This window comes from Pectinophora gossypiella, chromosome Z (assembly GCF_024362695.1).
Source record: "Pectinophora gossypiella chromosome Z, ilPecGoss1.1, whole genome shotgun sequence".
Taxonomy (NCBI): Eukaryota; Metazoa; Arthropoda; class Insecta; order Lepidoptera; family Gelechiidae; genus Pectinophora; species Pectinophora gossypiella.
The window spans coordinates 24,510,515-24,530,786 of NC_065433.1; the positions used below are offsets into that span (position 1 = coordinate 24,510,515).

Sequence of the window (20,272 nt, forward strand, 5' to 3'; positions counted from 1 at the left end):
AAGTACTTTTTTAAGTACATCATTGTAAAGTGCCATAAGTCCGTCCTTAAGTTAAATCAATTTGTGAACAAACAAGAAGTTATTTTCACATCTGTAGTACAAATGTGGAGTCGATTTTTAATTTTACAAATAATATTCGTTACTCAAGAAAAATAAAATATTGGTTGAATATTGGTAGGATTAAAAAAACTCTACCAAAATAAAGCACAATTTCTACCAGCACATTTTTTTGAATGGCAACATCGAAACAGATTTGTCATTCACTGCTCGTCATGTCGTATGGAAGTGATTTTCGTTGTATTTCATCGATATTTTTTCTTTATTTACAGTTTTTAAGTTAAACAAAATTTTGATAGTGGCGTATCTGCTTGGTCTTTAAATTTTAGTTGTTGGCTTATATATTAGGGCTTCCACCTTGATGTGTTGGGTGACATAATTATTATTCCTGAGCCTCGGTGATACCTACTGCGTATCATGTAACTACAGCCTGTGGTTTTGTGGGCTGGTGCATCTATTTTCAACTCGACAAGCTTCGTAACGTAGGTACGTATATCATGAGCATTCGTATATGCAGTTGCGGTGTTTGCCTTTGATTTAGTCAGTTGTAGTTGCAGAACCCATAATTTGTAATGTCAAGGTTTTATATTTATGCCCTTGGAGTAGCTATTGAAAACCATCATGTGCAATACTTTTGATTTAATCTTCACCTGTTACTATTATCTACTACTACAAGGGAAGTTTTGAAGATTATTAAAGAGTTGTTTTTATTTTACAATGATGAATTAGTTGTATAAAAATGTAATATAATTTTGTGCAAAATAAAACCATTTTTTTTCTTGTATGTTTACAATTCAAATTTACTTTAAAAAGTAGTCTTGCATCACTAATTTTACTAGGCATTTTTCCATAAGCAAGGCCTCATATTAGTGGACATTGTTTTATTTTTCTCACAGTCCAGGCTCCACTGACAATGTTCTATGTGGCTACATCGCTACACTGCTAACAAGTGAAAGTTACATCTCACATATTCTTTATAATTCTCACTTAATTATGAATCATTCATTGCATATTTTTTGTATTCATATTTAATTTAGGCAAATCCTTGAATAACTTTACTTAGTCATTCCATGATGTATAAATGATTATTAATGTATTTGAAGTGTAACTGGCTACTACTGTCTCTCATTTTTTATTAATAATTCCTGTAACAGACGAGCGAATGATTGTGGGGTCACAATGAGCTGGTTGCGGAGTGCCGGATCATTTGCAAGGCAGCTGTCCCGCTCCCTCGACCCGCGGCATGACTACGAGCCACAAGCCTGCTACAGCTCCTTCTGCAAACACTGGCAGCAGGCACATGATATCATCCTTAAATCACAGGTCACAAAAACATACATAACTCCAAAAAAACTGTTAATATACTTTTTATATTTAGATTTTTTTTTTAGTTTCACCATCATTCTAAATTATTATCTGCCCATAAACAAAATAGTTACTTTTACAAGAATAAGCACAATAAGCTGATTCATGAATTCTTTATCTGTTGTCTAATTCAGTATCTATACTGCTAAACATTTCTATGAATTGACAGAAGCTTGTCAGTTTCAAATGACGGTTGATAATTAAAAAGTGTCCTATTACAGCCGCAACACCTGCACGACGATGTCTTGGGTGTGGTTAACCACCTGGAGCAACTGGCGACCCTGCTGGTTCTCGAGGCTAAGGCTCGGGAGCTCAGCTCCGCCACCAGCCCTGCCGCCTGCCTAGAATACCTACTCAGCGAGAATCTACTAGACAAACTGTATGAATGGGCAATATGTACTGGCAAGTAAGTAAATAATATTTTTTTTTTGCTGTGCCCAGCAGTGAGACGTGTATACTTGTATAGGCTGTTTATGTTATGTATATTTTTAAAACACTTAGTTTAAATCTGTAATGTTTACCAACACATTACATTGATGTCTATTCAAGCAGTCAGACACCAGTCTGTTGCACTTATCATACATAAGTGAAAGACAGTACTACAGTTGTACCTGAAGAAAGCAATCCTGTAACTGGGTTCAGCTATGCCCAATTGATAAGGCCCACAAACAAACAAGAACTGACAATGATCAATTCATTCCTGATAGTCTCAAGAACTCTGTCACATTAAGAATTGAAGCAAGGCAATTATAACAATCAAACAAAATGTAATTTATACAAGGAGGCCGACAAGGATTTATTGAGACAAAGTTCTAGTGTGGGTTATCAATCAGTCAGCATAAAGAATACTTAGATCAATTCAGTATTTATTATTCATAGAATGTATAAATATTATTCATGATGATTTTCTAAATCGTTTTTCGAATTCATGTTTGGATCATGAATGATTATCATGTGCTCAGCAGTGAAGGGAAACATACCTGAGAAAACTTTGTTTTGGTGGTATGTGACCTAACCTGTATTGGGCTTGTTTTCCCTTCGTGGGTTGGTCAGACAGGTTAGATAAGCGGACCCTGTGAGAAACGGGATAACGCTAGGGAGATAATGATGAGTATTTAGTATTCATAATACCTACTAACAAATATAAATCAATGCATAGTATAAAAATAAGTCTGCCCTATAAATATATGTTTGGGCTTATCTCGAAAACCACGGAATCGCTTAGCGCGCAGTTTCTGCTATTGTGATGTACATAATTAATTAAGGGTAATTTTACCTAGGCGAAGCTCGATCGAATAACTATTGAACAATAAAACTAGTATCAATATCAACTGTTATAAAAATATCCATTAAACAAACACGGAAAGGACAGAAATACTATGACGCATAAAACCTTGATAACAAGCATGTACCTATATTTCATCCTTTTATGTCAAACTTTACTGCTTGTCTCATCCATACATATAAATCAGCATTCATGATAATGCGGGTATACACTTGCCTTTGTTCTTACTACTGTAGAAAACATGTAATATGTATGTCCAATTACTGTTAATTACTTACCTATGTTTTCTAAAGAAACATCAAGTGGTACTAAGGTGTGCGAATGCGCGAGTCAATACAATAACATTCTCTCAGACTTGATACTTATAGTGGAATTTAGTTTCCATATGGGAATAACTAATGTACCTGCTAGTACGTACACGTAACTTACGCCAGTAACCAAAATCCTTACTATAATTATGATAAAATAAATGCGAAAGTAAGTCTGTCCGTATGTCACAATTTCAAGCTTAAACCGCTGAATCGATTTCCATGAAATTTTGCATGGAGATAGTTTGAGACCCAGGGAGAATATAGGATAGTTTTTTATCCCGGAGATCACCCCCTGAGTGGGTGGAAAGATACGTGTCTCGCGCGATATCTGAAGTCCACGGGCGGAACATTAGTCCTTAAGAAATTCGCCTCATTGTTGGGGATCCCACTACAATTCAGCTGAGCTGAAGGGTTAAAAAGGCCGCATTGAAGCAATTCATCTAAAAATGCAGTATTGCTATTAGACTTTGCACACTTAGTTTTATACGCGTAATTGTTATTTAGATGAATTGCTTCAATATGGCCTTTTAGAAGATTTATATTAATGACAATATTCTTTCTTTGTGATACGGCTAGCAGAAACCCATGCAGCCAGTCTTGGTGACATCCTAAAATATTACTAGACATGATAAAAGTAATGATGAGTTACCAGCTTATCGCCTACCAATTACACCCTCACGACGGTCGTTGGATGCCAATCGGAATCACTAATGTAATGAATGATAATGATATGAAATATTTTCGATCGATGTATGAGAAAGTTATTATGCTATTGACAGAATATACAGTTTCTTTATATAGTGGTCTAGTAGTGAAAAAAATAAAATTATTCATCAGTTTCACATCACGGATATATCATAAACGCAATAGACTGCCTCCGTGGTCGACGTGGTAACCTGTTCATCATACCCATCTTAGGACCACAGACTGAACAATAATACTACGTATAGAAGGGACACCCTCCGCCCCGCACCAGTACGAGCTTGGAGCGACCGTGATTTACCTCACCCCCCGATGGGTGCCACTTTTAGTCCCTTTAAGGAGCAAGAGAGCGCGCGTGAACTGTCTGTCTCGCTCCCAAGCACGGAGTAAGGCGGCACACGGTAAGGGTTCGGGTTAGGACTTCAATAATATTTTTTTTTATAGGTATAGCAAAGCCTTCTGGTGCTATATAAGTGTCCACTATAACAGGTCCGGTTTTACCCACGCTCTTATTGTGCCGGAAAAAAATATATAGCTATAGATTTAAAACAATTTATATACATATATAATTTCTGATTCACAAGTTTTCTAAACACGTATCATATCTGAGAAATTTATTGTCAATAGCTCAAACTCGATAATTTAATGAAGTATCATCATTAACTGTAGTTAGGTATGTATATATTAGTTTCCATAAATAAAAATGGCACTTTTTTAATAGATTAGTATTGAAATAATGAGGTTAGGTTCAAAGTTTATTAACTTAATTGGTGTACCGAAACAGACATTTTGTATAGGTTTTATTTATCGGCCACAAGTCATAGGTTAGTCTGGTAGTATAGTGTGCTATATCAAACGTTTCCTTGATAGACATTATGATATGACTCATTTTGTACGAATAATTTACTCGTCTCATACCTACTAATACTAATAAGGGCATAATTAATTAACTGTTATTAACTCAGTAGTAAGTGTCCTAATTAATTTCGTGATTAACTAATGCTGGGATTCGAAGTAAGGTCTGCTTTTGGACAAGCTTTTGTAGCCATTACATTATATAAAGGGTCAATTTAAAAAAAAATACTTCAATTTTGACATATGTGTCGGTGCCGAGCTAGAATAACACATTGTATAAGAAAGCCAGGTATGCTCGGGAAAGGGACATTATGGACCTAAACGAATCCAACAAACCACCATTGCTAGCCCTTTGTTGACATAAGTGTTGACACTGTGTTACCATTAAATTGGTGTCACCAACATTCCAAGGAACTAAATTTTATTATTGAAGATTAAGTAAATTACTGACTAGTGTATTTAATTACTATTACTTGTCACGTATATAAAAGTCATTAAAACTGTAAGCAAATGTGTAATGTTTTTCGGAAGTCACGTTAAGCCGTTGGTCCCAGTTATTACTTACTGATTATAAGTATGTAGTCGTTAGATGAGCCATGTCAGGGGCCTTTGGCGGCTCAGTAATAACCCTGACACCAGAGTTGATGAGGTTGGTATTCCACCTCACACATAAAATACTTGTACATTATACTCATGTTAAGGAAAACATGTTATAGGTAAGGTCGTATAGTATAACATCTGTCGACGTGCATAATTATTATTATATGAAGGACACATGATACTTGCAGAATGGAATAGCTACTTGACAACTTAGTCAAATGAGATACTTTTAACGACTCGAATCACTTGCGTGGTGACGTCATCAATAAACTCGGTTGAACGTCGTAATCGTTGTATTTATTTTTAAAAAATCGAAAATAAGTAAAACGATATATTTGTCTAATTTTTGACAATCTTATGCTGGCTTCTATTTATAGATTAGCATTTTATAACTTATTATCTTTGACCCAGTCAAATACCTTGTTGATACGAGATACGTTACACAATGTGTTATCTCAAATATCAGAGCGCATCGAGCGAGCATCTGAGGAACCTTGAAGCAGAAACAATTGTATCTTGTGTATGTTGTATTTATCAATATCAAACATTGAATGTTATCAATAAATGTAAATGTCACACCCGTTCACTCCATACAAAAAATAAATGAGAGCGAGACACATAATCGGAGCGACCCCCTTCGGCCGGGTTTCCACTGACGCGGAGATGGGCGGAGAAGAGCGGAGATGTGCGGATTTGACCAATCACAGCGTTCGAGAGAGCGTAAAACGAAGACGCTCTGTCACTCTCCCTCCCGGTGATTGGTCGATTCCTGCACGTCTCCGCTCCTCTCCGCCCAGCTCCGCGTCAATGGAAACGCAGCCTTACCGTTTAATACGCAGTATGTTTTCAATAGCTACAGGATATTTTATTGATATAAACAATTTCAGTTCAGTTGCTTGTCTTCACAGACATGTTAGAACCAGACGAGAGATTTTGTCCATTCCAATACGATGGACCATTGGATGGATGGGCTGATCACCTGTCACCACACAGTCATATCTAGGTCGTCAGTGACTATATCCATCTTAGGACTTCGTGCCAAGAGCTAACCCAAATGCAATTGGGTCGTGTGCTAGGTTCAAGATAATAGATAAATTATGAAATTCTGATTACTAAATAAAGATAGATCTAAAAAAATATTTTCTTTTTTCTGTTTAACTTATTTATGAATTTTAATCACGAAAAATGTAATCCGACATTTTATCACGTTTTCCTGTGACGTCACAGTGTGCTTTTTCATACAAATTCCATAGTAATTTCATGTTTTGAAGTTTAGGGAAAAGTAACTGATTTGACTAGTTGGAAACTAGCCTATTTCCGTTTATAATTTCACGAGATGCTAATAGAAAGTTGGCTCTGATGAGGACCGATCACATTGGATCTCTGCAGATGGGGACCTGGTTGATGGTTGCGATGATTGCGAGTGTGGAGTATCACCACAAACTATGAGTCACCTTTTGTGCTGTCCTAAGTGCCCTAACACCTGCACTATTAAAGACCTTTACGAAGCCACTGACAATGCCGTAAGCGTGGCTAATTATTGGTCAGCAAAACATTTAGTATCGATCGCCATCGACTTGCAAAGAAGAAGAAGAATAGAAAGTAATTTAGAAATATTATTTTCGTTTTGTGGTTTCGTTATTTATTAACCAATGAATGAAATGTAATTTCTAGAACGTCCCTTCATTAATTTATCATATCGTTCGTTTGTAGATAGGCTATCGAAGCGTTATCTGTTGCAAACGTACTTTGTGTGCGATCGCGTCGCGTTATCGCACTTATTGCTAATTATTGCTGCCATGAACCCATTGCATTAATGAATTTCTTTGTGTTTCTTCAATGTCGTTATAATTTTGTCCGGCCAAGTTGGCAAATCTACAATAAGTCACGTCAAAAAACAGAAGGTATAATTGTTATAGGGTTGTTTAATTAAATTACTGACGTGCTTCGGAAGGCACATTAAGCCGTTGGTCCCGGTTTTTACTTACTGATGTAACTAAGTAGTCGTTACATGAGCCATGTCAGGGGCCTTTGGCGGCTAAATAATAACACTGTCACCAGGGTTGATGGGGTTGGTAATTCGCCTCACAACACAACCCACACAAATCCCCGAAGGTGTAGGTAGAGTTATAGTTTACACACCCACTCCTCGCCAGCTATATTTCGTTTTTTTTATGCTTTTTTTTTTGTTGTGTCCCACGTAACAGGGCGCGAGCCAATTGCCCATCTACCGGGTACAAAATCTTAAAAACCACATGACATCAAATTGTCTATTATCCGAACATGAATTCTATGTTTTGGGCTGTTGAGCCCAAGTCGAGATTCGAACTACGATGTAATTCACGCGTTCTATCTTCAAATACATTATTACATACATAGGATACTCCATTAGCTTATAGTTATACATATTTACTCTGCTATTATTTGCATCAGTTTAAATAAAGTATATACCCAACGTAGGTATGCCAAATCCTGAATTGTTCTCCGTCGCAAACCAAGCAAGAATCTATAACATAAATATTTATATTCACGCTTCGCCATATCACTTATTAGTTAAACATCAAATATCAAATATTATATGCGCCGCACAAAACGTTTACGTCACAAAGAGGGATACTTACAAAGTAATTATTTAGTTTTTGTTTATTTTATTGTACAGCACGAAAAATAATTAGTTTACGAATAGGAGAAACAAAGGACGTCGCGGAGACGAATATTAGGCGGCGTAATTAAATTACTGAAATTGTAATACAATATTAGGGCCCTGTGCTGAGGTTTTTCTAACAGCTACTTGCCCTCAGCTATACAGGTTGAGAAGCTGTGGTGCTTTAGGCGGATGAGACGTTTAACAAAAAGAACATATTATTTATTTATTTATTTATTTTCATGGGATAATAAACAATTATACATGATATATTAACAACAGGTGTATGATTTTTTCACATAAGTACATGTACAATCAACCACATTATCCACGTATTAATTTATACGGCAATATTAATTAGGCAATTAAAGATATTTTTAAGTTTTGAGTTTTTGAGCGTATTTCATAATCAACCCACGCTAGAAACTAGCGCTCAGTAGCGCCAAGCTACATTGGCGCCTCTATAAATATGCATAAGATATATTTGTGCACTGCGCGCTACTTCCACGAGGGAGTTTATTAGGGCACGTTAATTTGCGTGACCACACCTACTGTCACACCACTACCACACCCCGGACACTTCATACAAACAACCTCGTTTTACACAGACACCACTCATTGACGTTATTGTACATGCGCATCTGTGTGTGTGACGTCTGACACCATATGGTGCAAGTCTAAACTATGTTCGAGGGGGGTGAGGTAAACCTAGGTCAACCGCTGGTGGGGAGCGGAGAGTTGCCGTTCTGTACGTAGTATTATTCCTTATTCTATGCCACTACCAAGTCCATATTCATTACAATCACACTTTAATTACAATTGTTTTTCTGCCTAAAAGTAAACTCGATTACCCTAAATTTTTTAAACTCAAATTGTTTTATTTCAGATACGAAAATGCAGTTCGTTTGGAACAACTGAAGTTGTTTGGCAGTCTTGTCAGTCACTACAGTTCCCAGGTAAATAAACTAATTCAGTACGATAAGTAATTAATTAGATAAGCGGTCTGTAAATGTCCCATTGCTGGGCACAGGCCTCCCCGCAATCAACCAGAGCGCTGAGAAAGCATTGAACATACTCTATACTCCATTTTCTATAAGTCCCACTCACTGATTAATCACAAAATTTCACAAACTACAAATGCTAGGAGTTTCAAATTATGAATGGGGACTCCTTTTAGGACGTGATGCTCACTAAGGCTTTGCGAAATTCAACCCCTAAGGGGTTAAAAAGGCGTGGCGAAGTTTGTATGAAACTTCAATACTTTTATTAATAAGGTTTCACACGCACCAATGGTATAAAAGGGAGTCTCCTCTGTATGTTATGAAATATGCAACCAGAAAGTTAACGTTAACAAGGAAAATGTTATATTTATTTCAGGTCATCGCCGCAGAACCTTTTCTCAGGCCTCTCTTGAAATTACTCAGTGGATTCCGAAACGAATTACCACCGCCTAACTTAGAAAGTAAGTACTTAGGCGTTCCTTTTATCCATATGTACAAAATGATAGCTGTGGGTAACCCAACTAGGGTAAGTTGGAAGAACGGGAGACTCATTGTGGAACACAAGCCTCATTGCGTCACTATCTCACCTGAGGGTAAGTGACGATGTGATGGGACGTGCCCACCTAGGAAGTGCCTATTCGTGCCCTTGCTTTGAAGAGGCCCAAGTTGTAAGTTTTATCTCCGTCACCCCATATGTTGGGGCAATAAAGCTCGGTGAGACGCGTTTACCCCGTATTCTTCTAATGGCTTTTGTTTTATATTTGGCGCCAATGTGCGTGTATTGTGTACGTGTGATCTTAATTGAAACACATAATAACGGGTTCTGTTTCTGTTTAAAGCAGGGATATGAGACTCCCGATATTTCGACACGGACACTATCGGGAGTCTCATATCCCTGCTTTAAACGCGGTAAGAACCCGTTGTTATGTGTTTTAATTATCTAGAAGGAAAGAGAGGAAGGGGAAGACCAAGAAGAGCTTACATGGAACAGATTAAAGAAAAGGTTAACGTCGTGTCTTATAGGGAAGTCAAGGAATTGGCGTTTGATAGACTGGAATGGAAAATGCTACACCGACAAGAGCGTGGCTCTTAAATTGATGATGATGGTATGTCTAAGTACACATACAACAATACATTTTTTTTATACACATCATTATAAAAATAATAATTTAATATATATATATATGTATACGTGCGTACGCAGCATTTTACCGTAAATTATTATGAGCATATTGCGAAACATCATACGTGTCGACTATGGCGTGTGGTATTAGTTTACATGGTTTTTTTTCCGTTCTGTCCTTATCATAATGCAATCATAGTAGCTACATGAAAATATTTATTCTGTCTAAGCTGAGCTATTTAAACAGAAATCTGATGTTGCGAAAAAAAAACATGTATAAGAAAGAAAATACAGAAGTATTTATCTTTAGTAGACATCACAATAACAATACAAAAAGAGGGAAAAAAAAACTTACACGAAATGTATGTGTGTTTCATGATTACATACATATTTGACTATCCGTGATAACCACGTTCGGAACACGTAACTTACATCATAGTACGGGTTCGAATCCCGGTTAAGAAGAACTGATATTAGGCAGCTAAATTACTCAATTGTATACCAATATTTTATGTTTATTTTTATTTTTTTAAAGAACGTCTAGGGCCCTGTGCCGTGGTTTTTCTTGCAGCTTCTTTTCCCCGGCTATACAGGTTGTGAGAAGCTGCAGTAGTTATAGGCGGATGAGACGTTCGTTATGTAAAAATTGACGATTCAAAGTGTAACTATGTTACCTACTGAAAAAAGATATTTTTGAATTTGAATTTGGTTCGGTCTCTAAACCACTGTGTTCATCTTTACGAGTTTGAATTCATATGTGGATCGTAGATAATTGATATCACGTGGTTTTCAGGATTTGTGCCCGGTTAATGACAATGGGCTCCCTTTCATAGCTGGCGAGGAGAGGGTGTATGTACTATACAATGGCTGTACTGTCTTTGTTATGGTGTATTTATAAATACAATATTGGCATAAGTGAATATATTTGGATTTGGTTTGTGTCAAATTTAATATCGTATTTACATCTGCACAGTGACCAGCTGCAGCGAAAATATTAATTGTATCGGTGGCAAATTATATTTAACACACCCCCCCCCCCCCCCTTTCCTTCCCCCCACTGCGCTAGGTCGCACGTTAAGGAGTAAGGGAACGCGTGCGAACTGTCTGTCCAGCTCCTACTTAAGCGTTAAGTCGGCACACGCAATGATCGAGCGAACTCTATGCATGTGTGTGTGTGTGTGTATTTAAAAGGTGAAAAAATCTTGTTAACAAATGAACACTCGTGGTTCTACCCACCCGGATTGCAGCCGTGATTTTGTGCATGTATGTATGGTCTGAGGGCAAGAGAGAAACCCCTATTTTTCCCCAAAAAAGTAGCATGAAGAATGCTACACTGACAAGAGCGTGGCTCTTATATAAATGATGATATATAGTGTAAACGCGCTCGGTCTGCGATTGTTGAAATTAAGCAACTTTCGCAAAGGCCGGTCATAGGATGGCTGACCACAAAAAAAAGTTTTCATCTCGAGCTCCTCCGCGCTTCGGAAGGCACGTTAAGCCGTGGGTCCCGGCTGCATTAGCAGTCGTTAATAACCACCAATCCGCACTGGGCCTGCGTGGTAGTTTAAGGCCCGATCTCCCTATCCATCCATAGGGAAGGCCCGTGCCCCAGCAGTGGGGACGTTAATGGGCTGGCGATGATGATGATGATATGGTCTAACAGGAATCTGATGAGTGGGTAGTGCATCTAGCGATGGATGTACCTCCGACTATCCCAATTGGGATATAGTTGTGAGCTTATGTTTATGTATGTAAATGTTTATGTAACAAATGAACGCATGTTACTCGTATTGTGCAAATTAACTTCTCAAATGAATAGCAATATGCGAATCTATAGGTATTGTCATAACAATGTCTGCTTTTGCGATTTTACTTATAATAGATTGAATTGTTTTCTGTATTTGAGACAATGGTCTTTATCTGATAAAACAAAAGTAAAATGTGTTTACAACAAATGCAACGGTTTATATAAAACTATGTACATTTCATCATTGTTCCGTTCACTGATATAACTTTACGGCATCATGAGCAAACATACTTACATAGCAATACACCTACATCAAGCAAGGTTGGCTGGGAGAAATGCCTAAAAAAGATAAATCCATCTTTTTATCTGTATCTTGGTGCTGTTTCCAGAACACACCATCTTCGTCACTTGTATAACAGTTCTGTCAAAAACATTTAGTCAACGTGTTACGCAGATGCCGCGCCTCACCCAGTTTCACTGCGACTTTGTAAAGACCTTAGATCTAGCTGTCAGAGTTATGAAACTATTCGAAAACCACTAATTGAAACTGGCGAAATATTTATAATGATCAATTTGATTGTGTTGTGACTGAGGTCGCCGCTTGTCAGATACGATATACGTATAATGTGTGAAGGATTTCTGTGACAATCAATACTATTTCCCAGCAGTGGGGTTTAGAAGTTGCTTATTGACATTGTACAATATCATTTAATTATCTTTATTGCGAATGTAATGTACAGTGGTACTGATTTGCACTGCTTGCATTATCATAAAGCGAATTATAGTCGTAATGCGAAGATGCCTTTTATAATACAAAACCCATTGTATAATTATTGTGTCCAGTGGTTGAGCGTGATCATGATCTGGAGGTACCGGGTTCGAATCCCGGTGGGGACATATCACTTTGTGATCCCTAGTTTGGTTAAGTCATTGCAGGTTGATCACCTGATTGTCCAGAAGTAAGATGATCCGTGCTTCGAAAGTCACGTTAAGCCGTTGGTCCCGGTTACTACTTACTGCTGTAAGTACGTAGTCGCTCAATAATAACCCTGAAACCAGGGTTGATGAGGTTGGTCATCCATCTCACAACCCACACGATAGAAGAAGAACTATTGTTGAATCGATGTCTGGAGTAGCGACGGCGAAATTTTGAATATCGAACTAGTTCTAAATCAAATACTAGTAATAGTGTATAGTTGACGACAGGTCGACATGGCAATCGGGGCATGAGGTAAGCCGCGGAGGCGGGGTCGCCCCGCACACCCGCACAGTCCCCGCGGCGTCTTAGTCTTAGTGTCGCACGAGTCCGTATCGACCGCGTTTATCGATTATAATCTCGCTCACATAATTTATTACTATGATAAATTGGCTGGAAGACAATAATATATCGTGCGATAAATCAATGAGAAAGCCAGATTAATTTAGAATTATAGAACAACATAAACTCGTTGATATCAATTATAAAATTGACCATATAATTAAAGGACATGGTCATGATATTATTAGATTACCTCCATATATGTGCTATTTAAATCCTATTGAATTAGCCTGGGCCGCCGTTAAACGCTTCGTCAGGGAACACAACATAAAGAGCGATTTGTGTTTGACAAAGCTTAAAGAGATAACAACGAATGCAATTTGTCAGTCACGGCAGAAAACTGGAGCAATAAATATTAACTTAAATGAAAACGTGGTATTATTTTATTCACATTTTGTTACATACATAATAAAAATATATCGATATTGAAAACGTCACGTCACTAGAGAATTGCCATGTCGACCTGTCGTCTACAGTAGATGACTGGGTCAAACATAATTTATAAAATACCAGTCTAAGATGATAAAAAATCAATCTCGTTTTACTTTTCGACTTATTGTCGAATTTAATTTATGAAATTAAGTAACAATGAGTACGATGTTTGACCGCATTTCAAGATGACGTCAAAAAAAAACTTTTTTTTAACAATTATTACATTTATTTTTTAAAATTTATTTTTTGCTTAATTTCTGCGTAAGTTAGAATGCTACGTGAACTGTCCATATCTGCTAAAGCATTCGGTAGCGAATAAATTTTAAACACTTTAGATGCACTGTATCATTGCGACATGTAAGTATTGTGATCGCCGCCTTATGCTTCAGTTCACCTGTTGTTAGTAATAAGTTTGAGCGAAATCTCATTTTATGTTAAGTTATATTTTACAATGCTTTATCCAACATTTAATTATACTATAAAAATGTCATTTTGTAAACTCCACACTCTGTTCCTTAAGGTTTTCATAACTGCATGTAAGGCTACGTTCACACGGCGACTATTCGATTCGATATTTTCTCGCTTACGGGAGTACCGTATACGGGACGGCTGTTCACACGGTGCGAGGCCCACGGTTTTTTCTCGTATACGGTCATCCCGTACACGTGACAATGATTAATAATGATTTATCCCATATTATGGGTCGATCCTCTATATGCGTGATAAATGACTCGATCGTAATCGGCAATCCGTCCTCCATCATAACAAACGACCTTAGCAAACGACGTTCCGAACACGACTGGCGGCTGCCTGCCCCCGCGTGCGTCTCGTGTACGAGAAACCAGTTTGTCCGTGTGAACTTCTCAACGTAAACGCAAGCGCCAATGAGTATCGCATTCGTTAAAATCGTTTCGATAATCTCGCATTCCCGGTGGTAAGACCCTACGGTATACGGTAAAAAATATGTCTCGAATACGCGATTTTCTCGTATAGACGCCGTGTGAACGATTTTAAAAATTGCTATACAAATTTGGCTGTCACTACGATATTCGATAAAATCTCGTATACGATATACGTGAAAAATGACTCCGTGTGAACGTAGCCGGAATGCGAGATTATCGAAACGATTTTAACGAATGCGATACTCATTGGCGCTTGCGTTTACGTTGAGAAGTTCACACGGACAAACTGGTTTCTCGTACACGAGACGCACGCGGGGGCAGGCAGCCGCCAGTCGTGTTCGGAACGTCGTTTGCTAAGGTCGTTTGTTATGATGGAGGACGGATTGCCGATTACGATCGAGTCATTTATCACGCATATAGAGGATCGACCCATAATATGGGATAAATCATTAGATGAGTATAAAAATAAAACTGCAACGCAAAACTTTTCTAGGGCGCCGAAACCTCCTCCTCAAATACCAATATAAAAGAATTGGAACACGGGGATCCATGTCGGTGTGCACTCAACGACTGGCGGCAGGTTGCATCGAATACGCCGCGCGCCGCGGCGGCTGTCACGTGTACGGGATGACCGTATACGAGAAAAAACCGTGGGCCTCGCACCGTGTGAACAGCCGTCCCGTATACGGTACTCCCGTAAGCGAGAAAATATCGAATCGAATAGTCGCCGTGTGAACGTAGCCTAAACGCAAGCGCCAATGAGTATCGCATTCGTTAAAATCGTTTCGATAATCTCGCATTCCCGGTGGTAAGACCCTACGGTATACGGTAAAAAATATGTCTCGAATACGCGATTTTCTCGTATAGACGTCGTGTGAACGATTTTAAAAATTGCTATACAAATTTGGCGGTCACTACGATATTCGATAAAATCTCGTATACGATATACGTGAAAAATGACTCCGTGTGAACGTAGCCTTATTTCCTATGTGCGGCTACACCGCATAAGTTGAGATACTGTAAGGCTACGTTCACACGGCGACTATTCGATTCGATATTTTCTCGCTTACGGGAGTACCGTATACGGGACGGCTGTTCACACGGTGCGAGGCCCACGGTTTTTTCTCGTATACGGTCATCCCGTACACGTGACAATGATTAATAATGATTTATCCCATATTATGGGTCGATCCTCTATATGCGTGATAAATGACTCGATCGTAATCGGCAATCCGTCCTCCATCATAACAAACGACCTTAGCAAACGACGTTCCGAACACGACTGGCGGCTGCCTGCCCCCGCGTGCGTCTCGTGTACGAGAAACCAGTTTGTCCGTGTGAACTTCTCAACGTAAACGCAAGCGCCAATGAGTAAGGCTACGTTCACACGGCGACTATTCGATTCGATATTTTCTCGCTTACGGGAGTACCGTATACGGGACGGCTGTTCACACGGTGCGAGGCCCACGGTTTTTTCTCGTATACGGTCATCCCGTACACGTGACAATGATTAATAATGATTTATCCCATATTATGGGTCGATCCTCTATATGCGTGATAAATGACTCGATCGTAATCGGCAATCCGTCCTCCATCATAACAAACGACCTTAGCAAACGACGTTCCGAACACGACTGGCGGCTGCCTGCCCCCGCGTGCGTCTCGTGTACGAGAAACCAGTTTGTCCGTGTGAACTTCTCAACGTAAACGCAAGCGCCAATGAGTATCGCATTCGTTAAAATCGTTTCGATAATCTCGCATTCCCGGTGGTAAGACCCTACGGTATACGGTAAAAAATATGTCTCGAATACGCGATTTTCTCGTATAGACGTCGTGTGAACGATTTTAAAAATTGCTATACAAATTTGGCTGTCACTACGATATTCGATAAAATCTCGTATACGATATACGTGAAAAATGACTCCGTGTGAACGTAGCCTAACCTTGGTGGTAATAACCGGAGACCACAGCCTCGAATCCCTGTCGAGTTAATTTAGGATAATGAACATATTTTGTTGGATGTTGCCGTGGTAGTCCAGTTGGTAGAGCGCTTGCCTCTCACTTTGAGGTCGCAGGTTCAAATCCAGCACAGGCCTAATCCAATGATTGTGGATTTGTTTTCGATGTCACGTTTGGATCACAAATGATTATCACGTGCTCAGCGGTGAAGGAAAACATCGTGAGGAAAACTATATTCCCGAGAAATGAATTTTCGGAGGTATGTGACCTAAGCTGTATTAGGCTGGGTTTTCCTTCGCGGGTTGTAAAGTCAGACAGGTAGTCGCTTCTATAAAGAACCGGACCTGTCAAATTTTCAGGTTAGGTAGGCGGGCCCTGTGAAAAAACGGAATAATGCTAATGTATGTGAACATTTGTTGTATATTTAATCAGTTTTCAGTGTTTGGTAACCAACATGCAATGGAGCAGTGTGGAGTCCCTTTCCTATCACGGACTTTTTCTGTCGACTCAACATTTTTTTTTTTTGTTTTTCAGGTCAATTGGTAACGGTGCTAAATCAAATATGTGTGGCGCTCATGCAGAATATGAAATTTATCGACCTCTTCTTCCTGACGACTCACACGCAGAACGGATCTCAAGCCGAGTAGGTTTAGAAGCTTCACACTTTTTTTACCTTTGATGGGTTTGCTCTTGGCCCCAGACTTGCCCGAAGGCATTGACGAGGCCTAAGATGGAGCGAGCTCACCCAGAAGGTGCCTGTTCACTCTGGCCTTGAAAGCACCCGGGTTATATGCATTGAAGCGATGCGAAGCGCGTTGTGCGATAGTTGGGATATCCACCAAATAGGGATGGAACCCGGTCGTACGTAAGAAACCAGGTGGCAAAAAAAGTATGTTAAAGCTTTTGCGTAGATACCTCTGAACAGTTTTTACATATTTTCTTCGCTGGCATTTTCACAGTTTGTCCCAACAACCAGAATGTCATTTATGCAAGTCAGTAAGTTCCTTCGTTACTATTGATATAAGAAAGGAGTCGCTTTAACGTGCCTTCCGAAGCACGGATCATGTTACTTTCGGACAATAAGGTGATCAGAATAAGGTGAATGTGTTAATCAACCTAAGGATCATAAAGTTATTTTTGTGATATGTCCCCATCGGGATTATTCCACGTGATTTTAAACTGGTAATTTGTTGGTCCCCCATCACAGGTTCATACTAGTGAGGCTACTGTTATCGTCTGTACATCGTGAGGGCGCGACGGGGGCGGCGGCGCGCGACGCGCTACTCCTCTGCGCGAAGATGTCCGCTCGGTGCCCCCAACTTGCAGAGTGCATGCTGCTCGGGAACACTTGCGTCGTGCTCGCCACTGGTGAGTACTAGCACTCAGCACCATAAGTCTGCCCCAAAAAAAACATAATCTTCTATCGTGTGGGGTGTGAGGTGGAGTACCAACCTCATCAACCCTGGTGTCAGGGTTATTATTGAGCCTCCAAAGGCCCCTGACATGGCTCATGTAACGACTACTTACTTACATCAGTAAGTAGTAACCGGGACCAACGGCCTAACGTGCCTTCCGAAGCACGGATCATCTTACTTTTTGGACAATCAAATGATGCTGTATGTACGTAGCTCTGGAGGACTACTTACTTTATTCACTATGAATTACCCTGATTGACATTGTTTGGAAGTGAACAAAATATTATTGAATTCGGGACTCCTAGCACTTGCAGTTTCTGAGATTTCACGATGACTGATTTACCTTTGGCTATTATATATATGGGTATATATTATATTATAAACGTTGGCAGGTCTGAGCGGCCTGTACTCGCTGCTGCCGCGCACGCTGGGCGAACGCGTGTACCGCCTAACACCAGACGACGTCAACCACGTGCACAAACTGACGCTCTTCATCGATTCGCTCGAGTTCTGCAACGCTGTCGCTCAGGTAAACAAGAATACATGACAAACAGCCTATATGCGTCCCACTGCAGGGCACAGGCCTCCCTTCAAAGTAATCGGTACGGACACGGAATAGAAGACGGCTGGAAGAGCCCAGAGAGCGCGAAACGCAAAAAAAAGGGCAAATAGTTCATACCTCAACTTTGCACTCCACTCGACCGCAAACTACCACGCACGGAACTCTAAGAAAATATATTAAAAGGTCGTTTTGTGTATTATAACCTGCAGGGCAAAAAGTCAAAAAACCACTATCATGCTAGGAGATCCCTTCTCATCACAGGAAGATCTAAAACGTTAGTGTGATCGGCTGTTTATAATAAAACTAGATTTCGCGTGGTTCGCTCGCAGCAAGCTGCTCGCGTGTCTTGTTTTCCCGCCATTTTGTTTTTTTTTCACCGGCGATAAAATTTGACCAAGATTTGAATAGGTCTCGTGAAATCAAAAAAGTTCTAGGTGCTATGGTTTTGCCAGGCCGGACCCCTAATGCGGAGCAGTTTTCCAAGATGACGTTCCGATCACACCCCAATACATCATTTTGACACCCGAGACATTTTCTGGAAAAACAAAAATTTATTTGTCGGCCATCTTGTTTTTCGGCCATTTTGTTTTTTTTTTCACCCACGATAAAATTTTACCAAGATTTAAATAGGTTTCGTGAAAACAAAAATGTTCCAGGTGCGATAGTTGCGCCAGGCCGTAGGGTGTCTCCCTGATGCGGAGCAGTTTTTAAAGGTCGGGAAGTATTTCCATACTCAACATGACATTTTGATCACATCCCTCATACATCATATTCACCCCCGAGGCATTTTCAGGAAAAACGAAAAATTTGTATGGCGGCCATCTTGAATTTCCGCCATTTTGTTTTTTTTTTTCAACTGCAATTAAATTAGACCAAGATTTAAATAGGTTTTGTGAAATCAAAAATGTTCCAGGTGCCATAGTTTTGCCAGGCCGTGGGGTGTCTCCCTGATGCGGAGCAGATTTCAAAGATCGAGAAGTACTTCCATACTCAACATGACATTCCGATTACATCCCCTTTACATTGTTTTTAGCTCTAAGACATTTTTCTGAAAAAACAAAATTTTGTATGGCGGCCATCTTGTTTTTCCGCCATTTTGGTTTTTTTTCACCGGCGATTAGATTTGACTAAGATTTAAATACGTTGTGCGAAAAAATTATTGTTCCAGGTGCGATAGGTTAGCCAGGCCGTAGGGTGTCTCCCTGATGCTGAGCAGTTTTTCAAGATTGAGAAGTATTTTTATACTCAACAAGACGTTCCGATTACAACCCCATACACAGTTTTTACCCACGAGACATTTTCTGGAAAAACGAAAAATTTGTATGGCGGCCATCTTGTTTTTCCGCCATTTTGGTTATTTTTCACCGGCGATTGGATTTGACCAAGAAATAAATAGATTTTGTGAAAAAAGAATCATTCCAGGTGCTATAGTTGCGCCAGGCCGTAGGGTGTCTCCCTGATGCGGAGCAGTTTTTCAAGATCGAGCAGTTTTTCCATACTCAACTTGACGTTTCGATCACACCTCCCATACATAATTTTTACACCCGAGGCATTTTTTAAAAAAACAAAATTTTGTATGGCGGCCATCTTGTTTTTCCGCCATTTTGGTTTTTTTTCACCGGTGATTGAATTTGACCAAGATTTAAATAGGTTTCGTGAAAACAGAATCGTTCCAGGTGCGATAGTTTTGCCAGGCCGTGGGGTGTCTCCCTGATGCGGAGCAGTTTTCCAAGATCTGGGATTTTTCCCATACTCACCGGGAGGTCCCGATCACACCCCCCATACATCATTTTCACCCCCCGACGCTCCTTCTGGGAGAACAACCCTGTCAGTGAGTCAGTCAGTGAGTCAGTCAGTCAGTCAGTGGGTTTGTAGCTATATATATTATAACTAGATGTCGCGTGGTTCGCTCGCAGCAAGCTGCTCGCGTGTCTTGTTTTCCCGCCATTTTATTACCGCGATAGAATTTGACCAAGACTAAAATAGGTCTCGTG

At 39.6% G+C, this 20,272-nt stretch overlaps 1 protein-coding gene across 2 annotated transcripts in view; it reads left to right on the forward strand.

Moving 5' to 3' along the window:
• Positions 1–264: 264 nt before the first annotated feature.
• The window catches only part of LOC126380299 (FHIP family protein GJ17503), a 46,517-nt gene continuing 26,509 nt past the window's right edge, over positions 265–20,272 (forward strand). For both annotated transcript variants that reach the window (XM_050029621.1, XM_050029622.1), the window contains exons 1-8: positions 265–543; positions 1,212–1,380; positions 1,644–1,828; positions 8,706–8,775; positions 9,197–9,281; positions 16,836–16,944; positions 17,509–17,669; positions 18,109–18,245. In XM_050029621.1, coding sequence (XP_049885578.1) covers positions 1,237–1,380; positions 1,644–1,828; positions 8,706–8,775; positions 9,197–9,281; positions 16,836–16,944; positions 17,509–17,669; positions 18,109–18,245 — 891 coding nt within the window. In that variant the 5' untranslated portion in view covers positions 265–543; positions 1,212–1,236. The remainder of the gene's footprint in view (positions 544–1,211; positions 1,381–1,643; positions 1,829–8,705; positions 8,776–9,196; positions 9,282–16,835; positions 16,945–17,508; positions 17,670–18,108; positions 18,246–20,272) is intronic.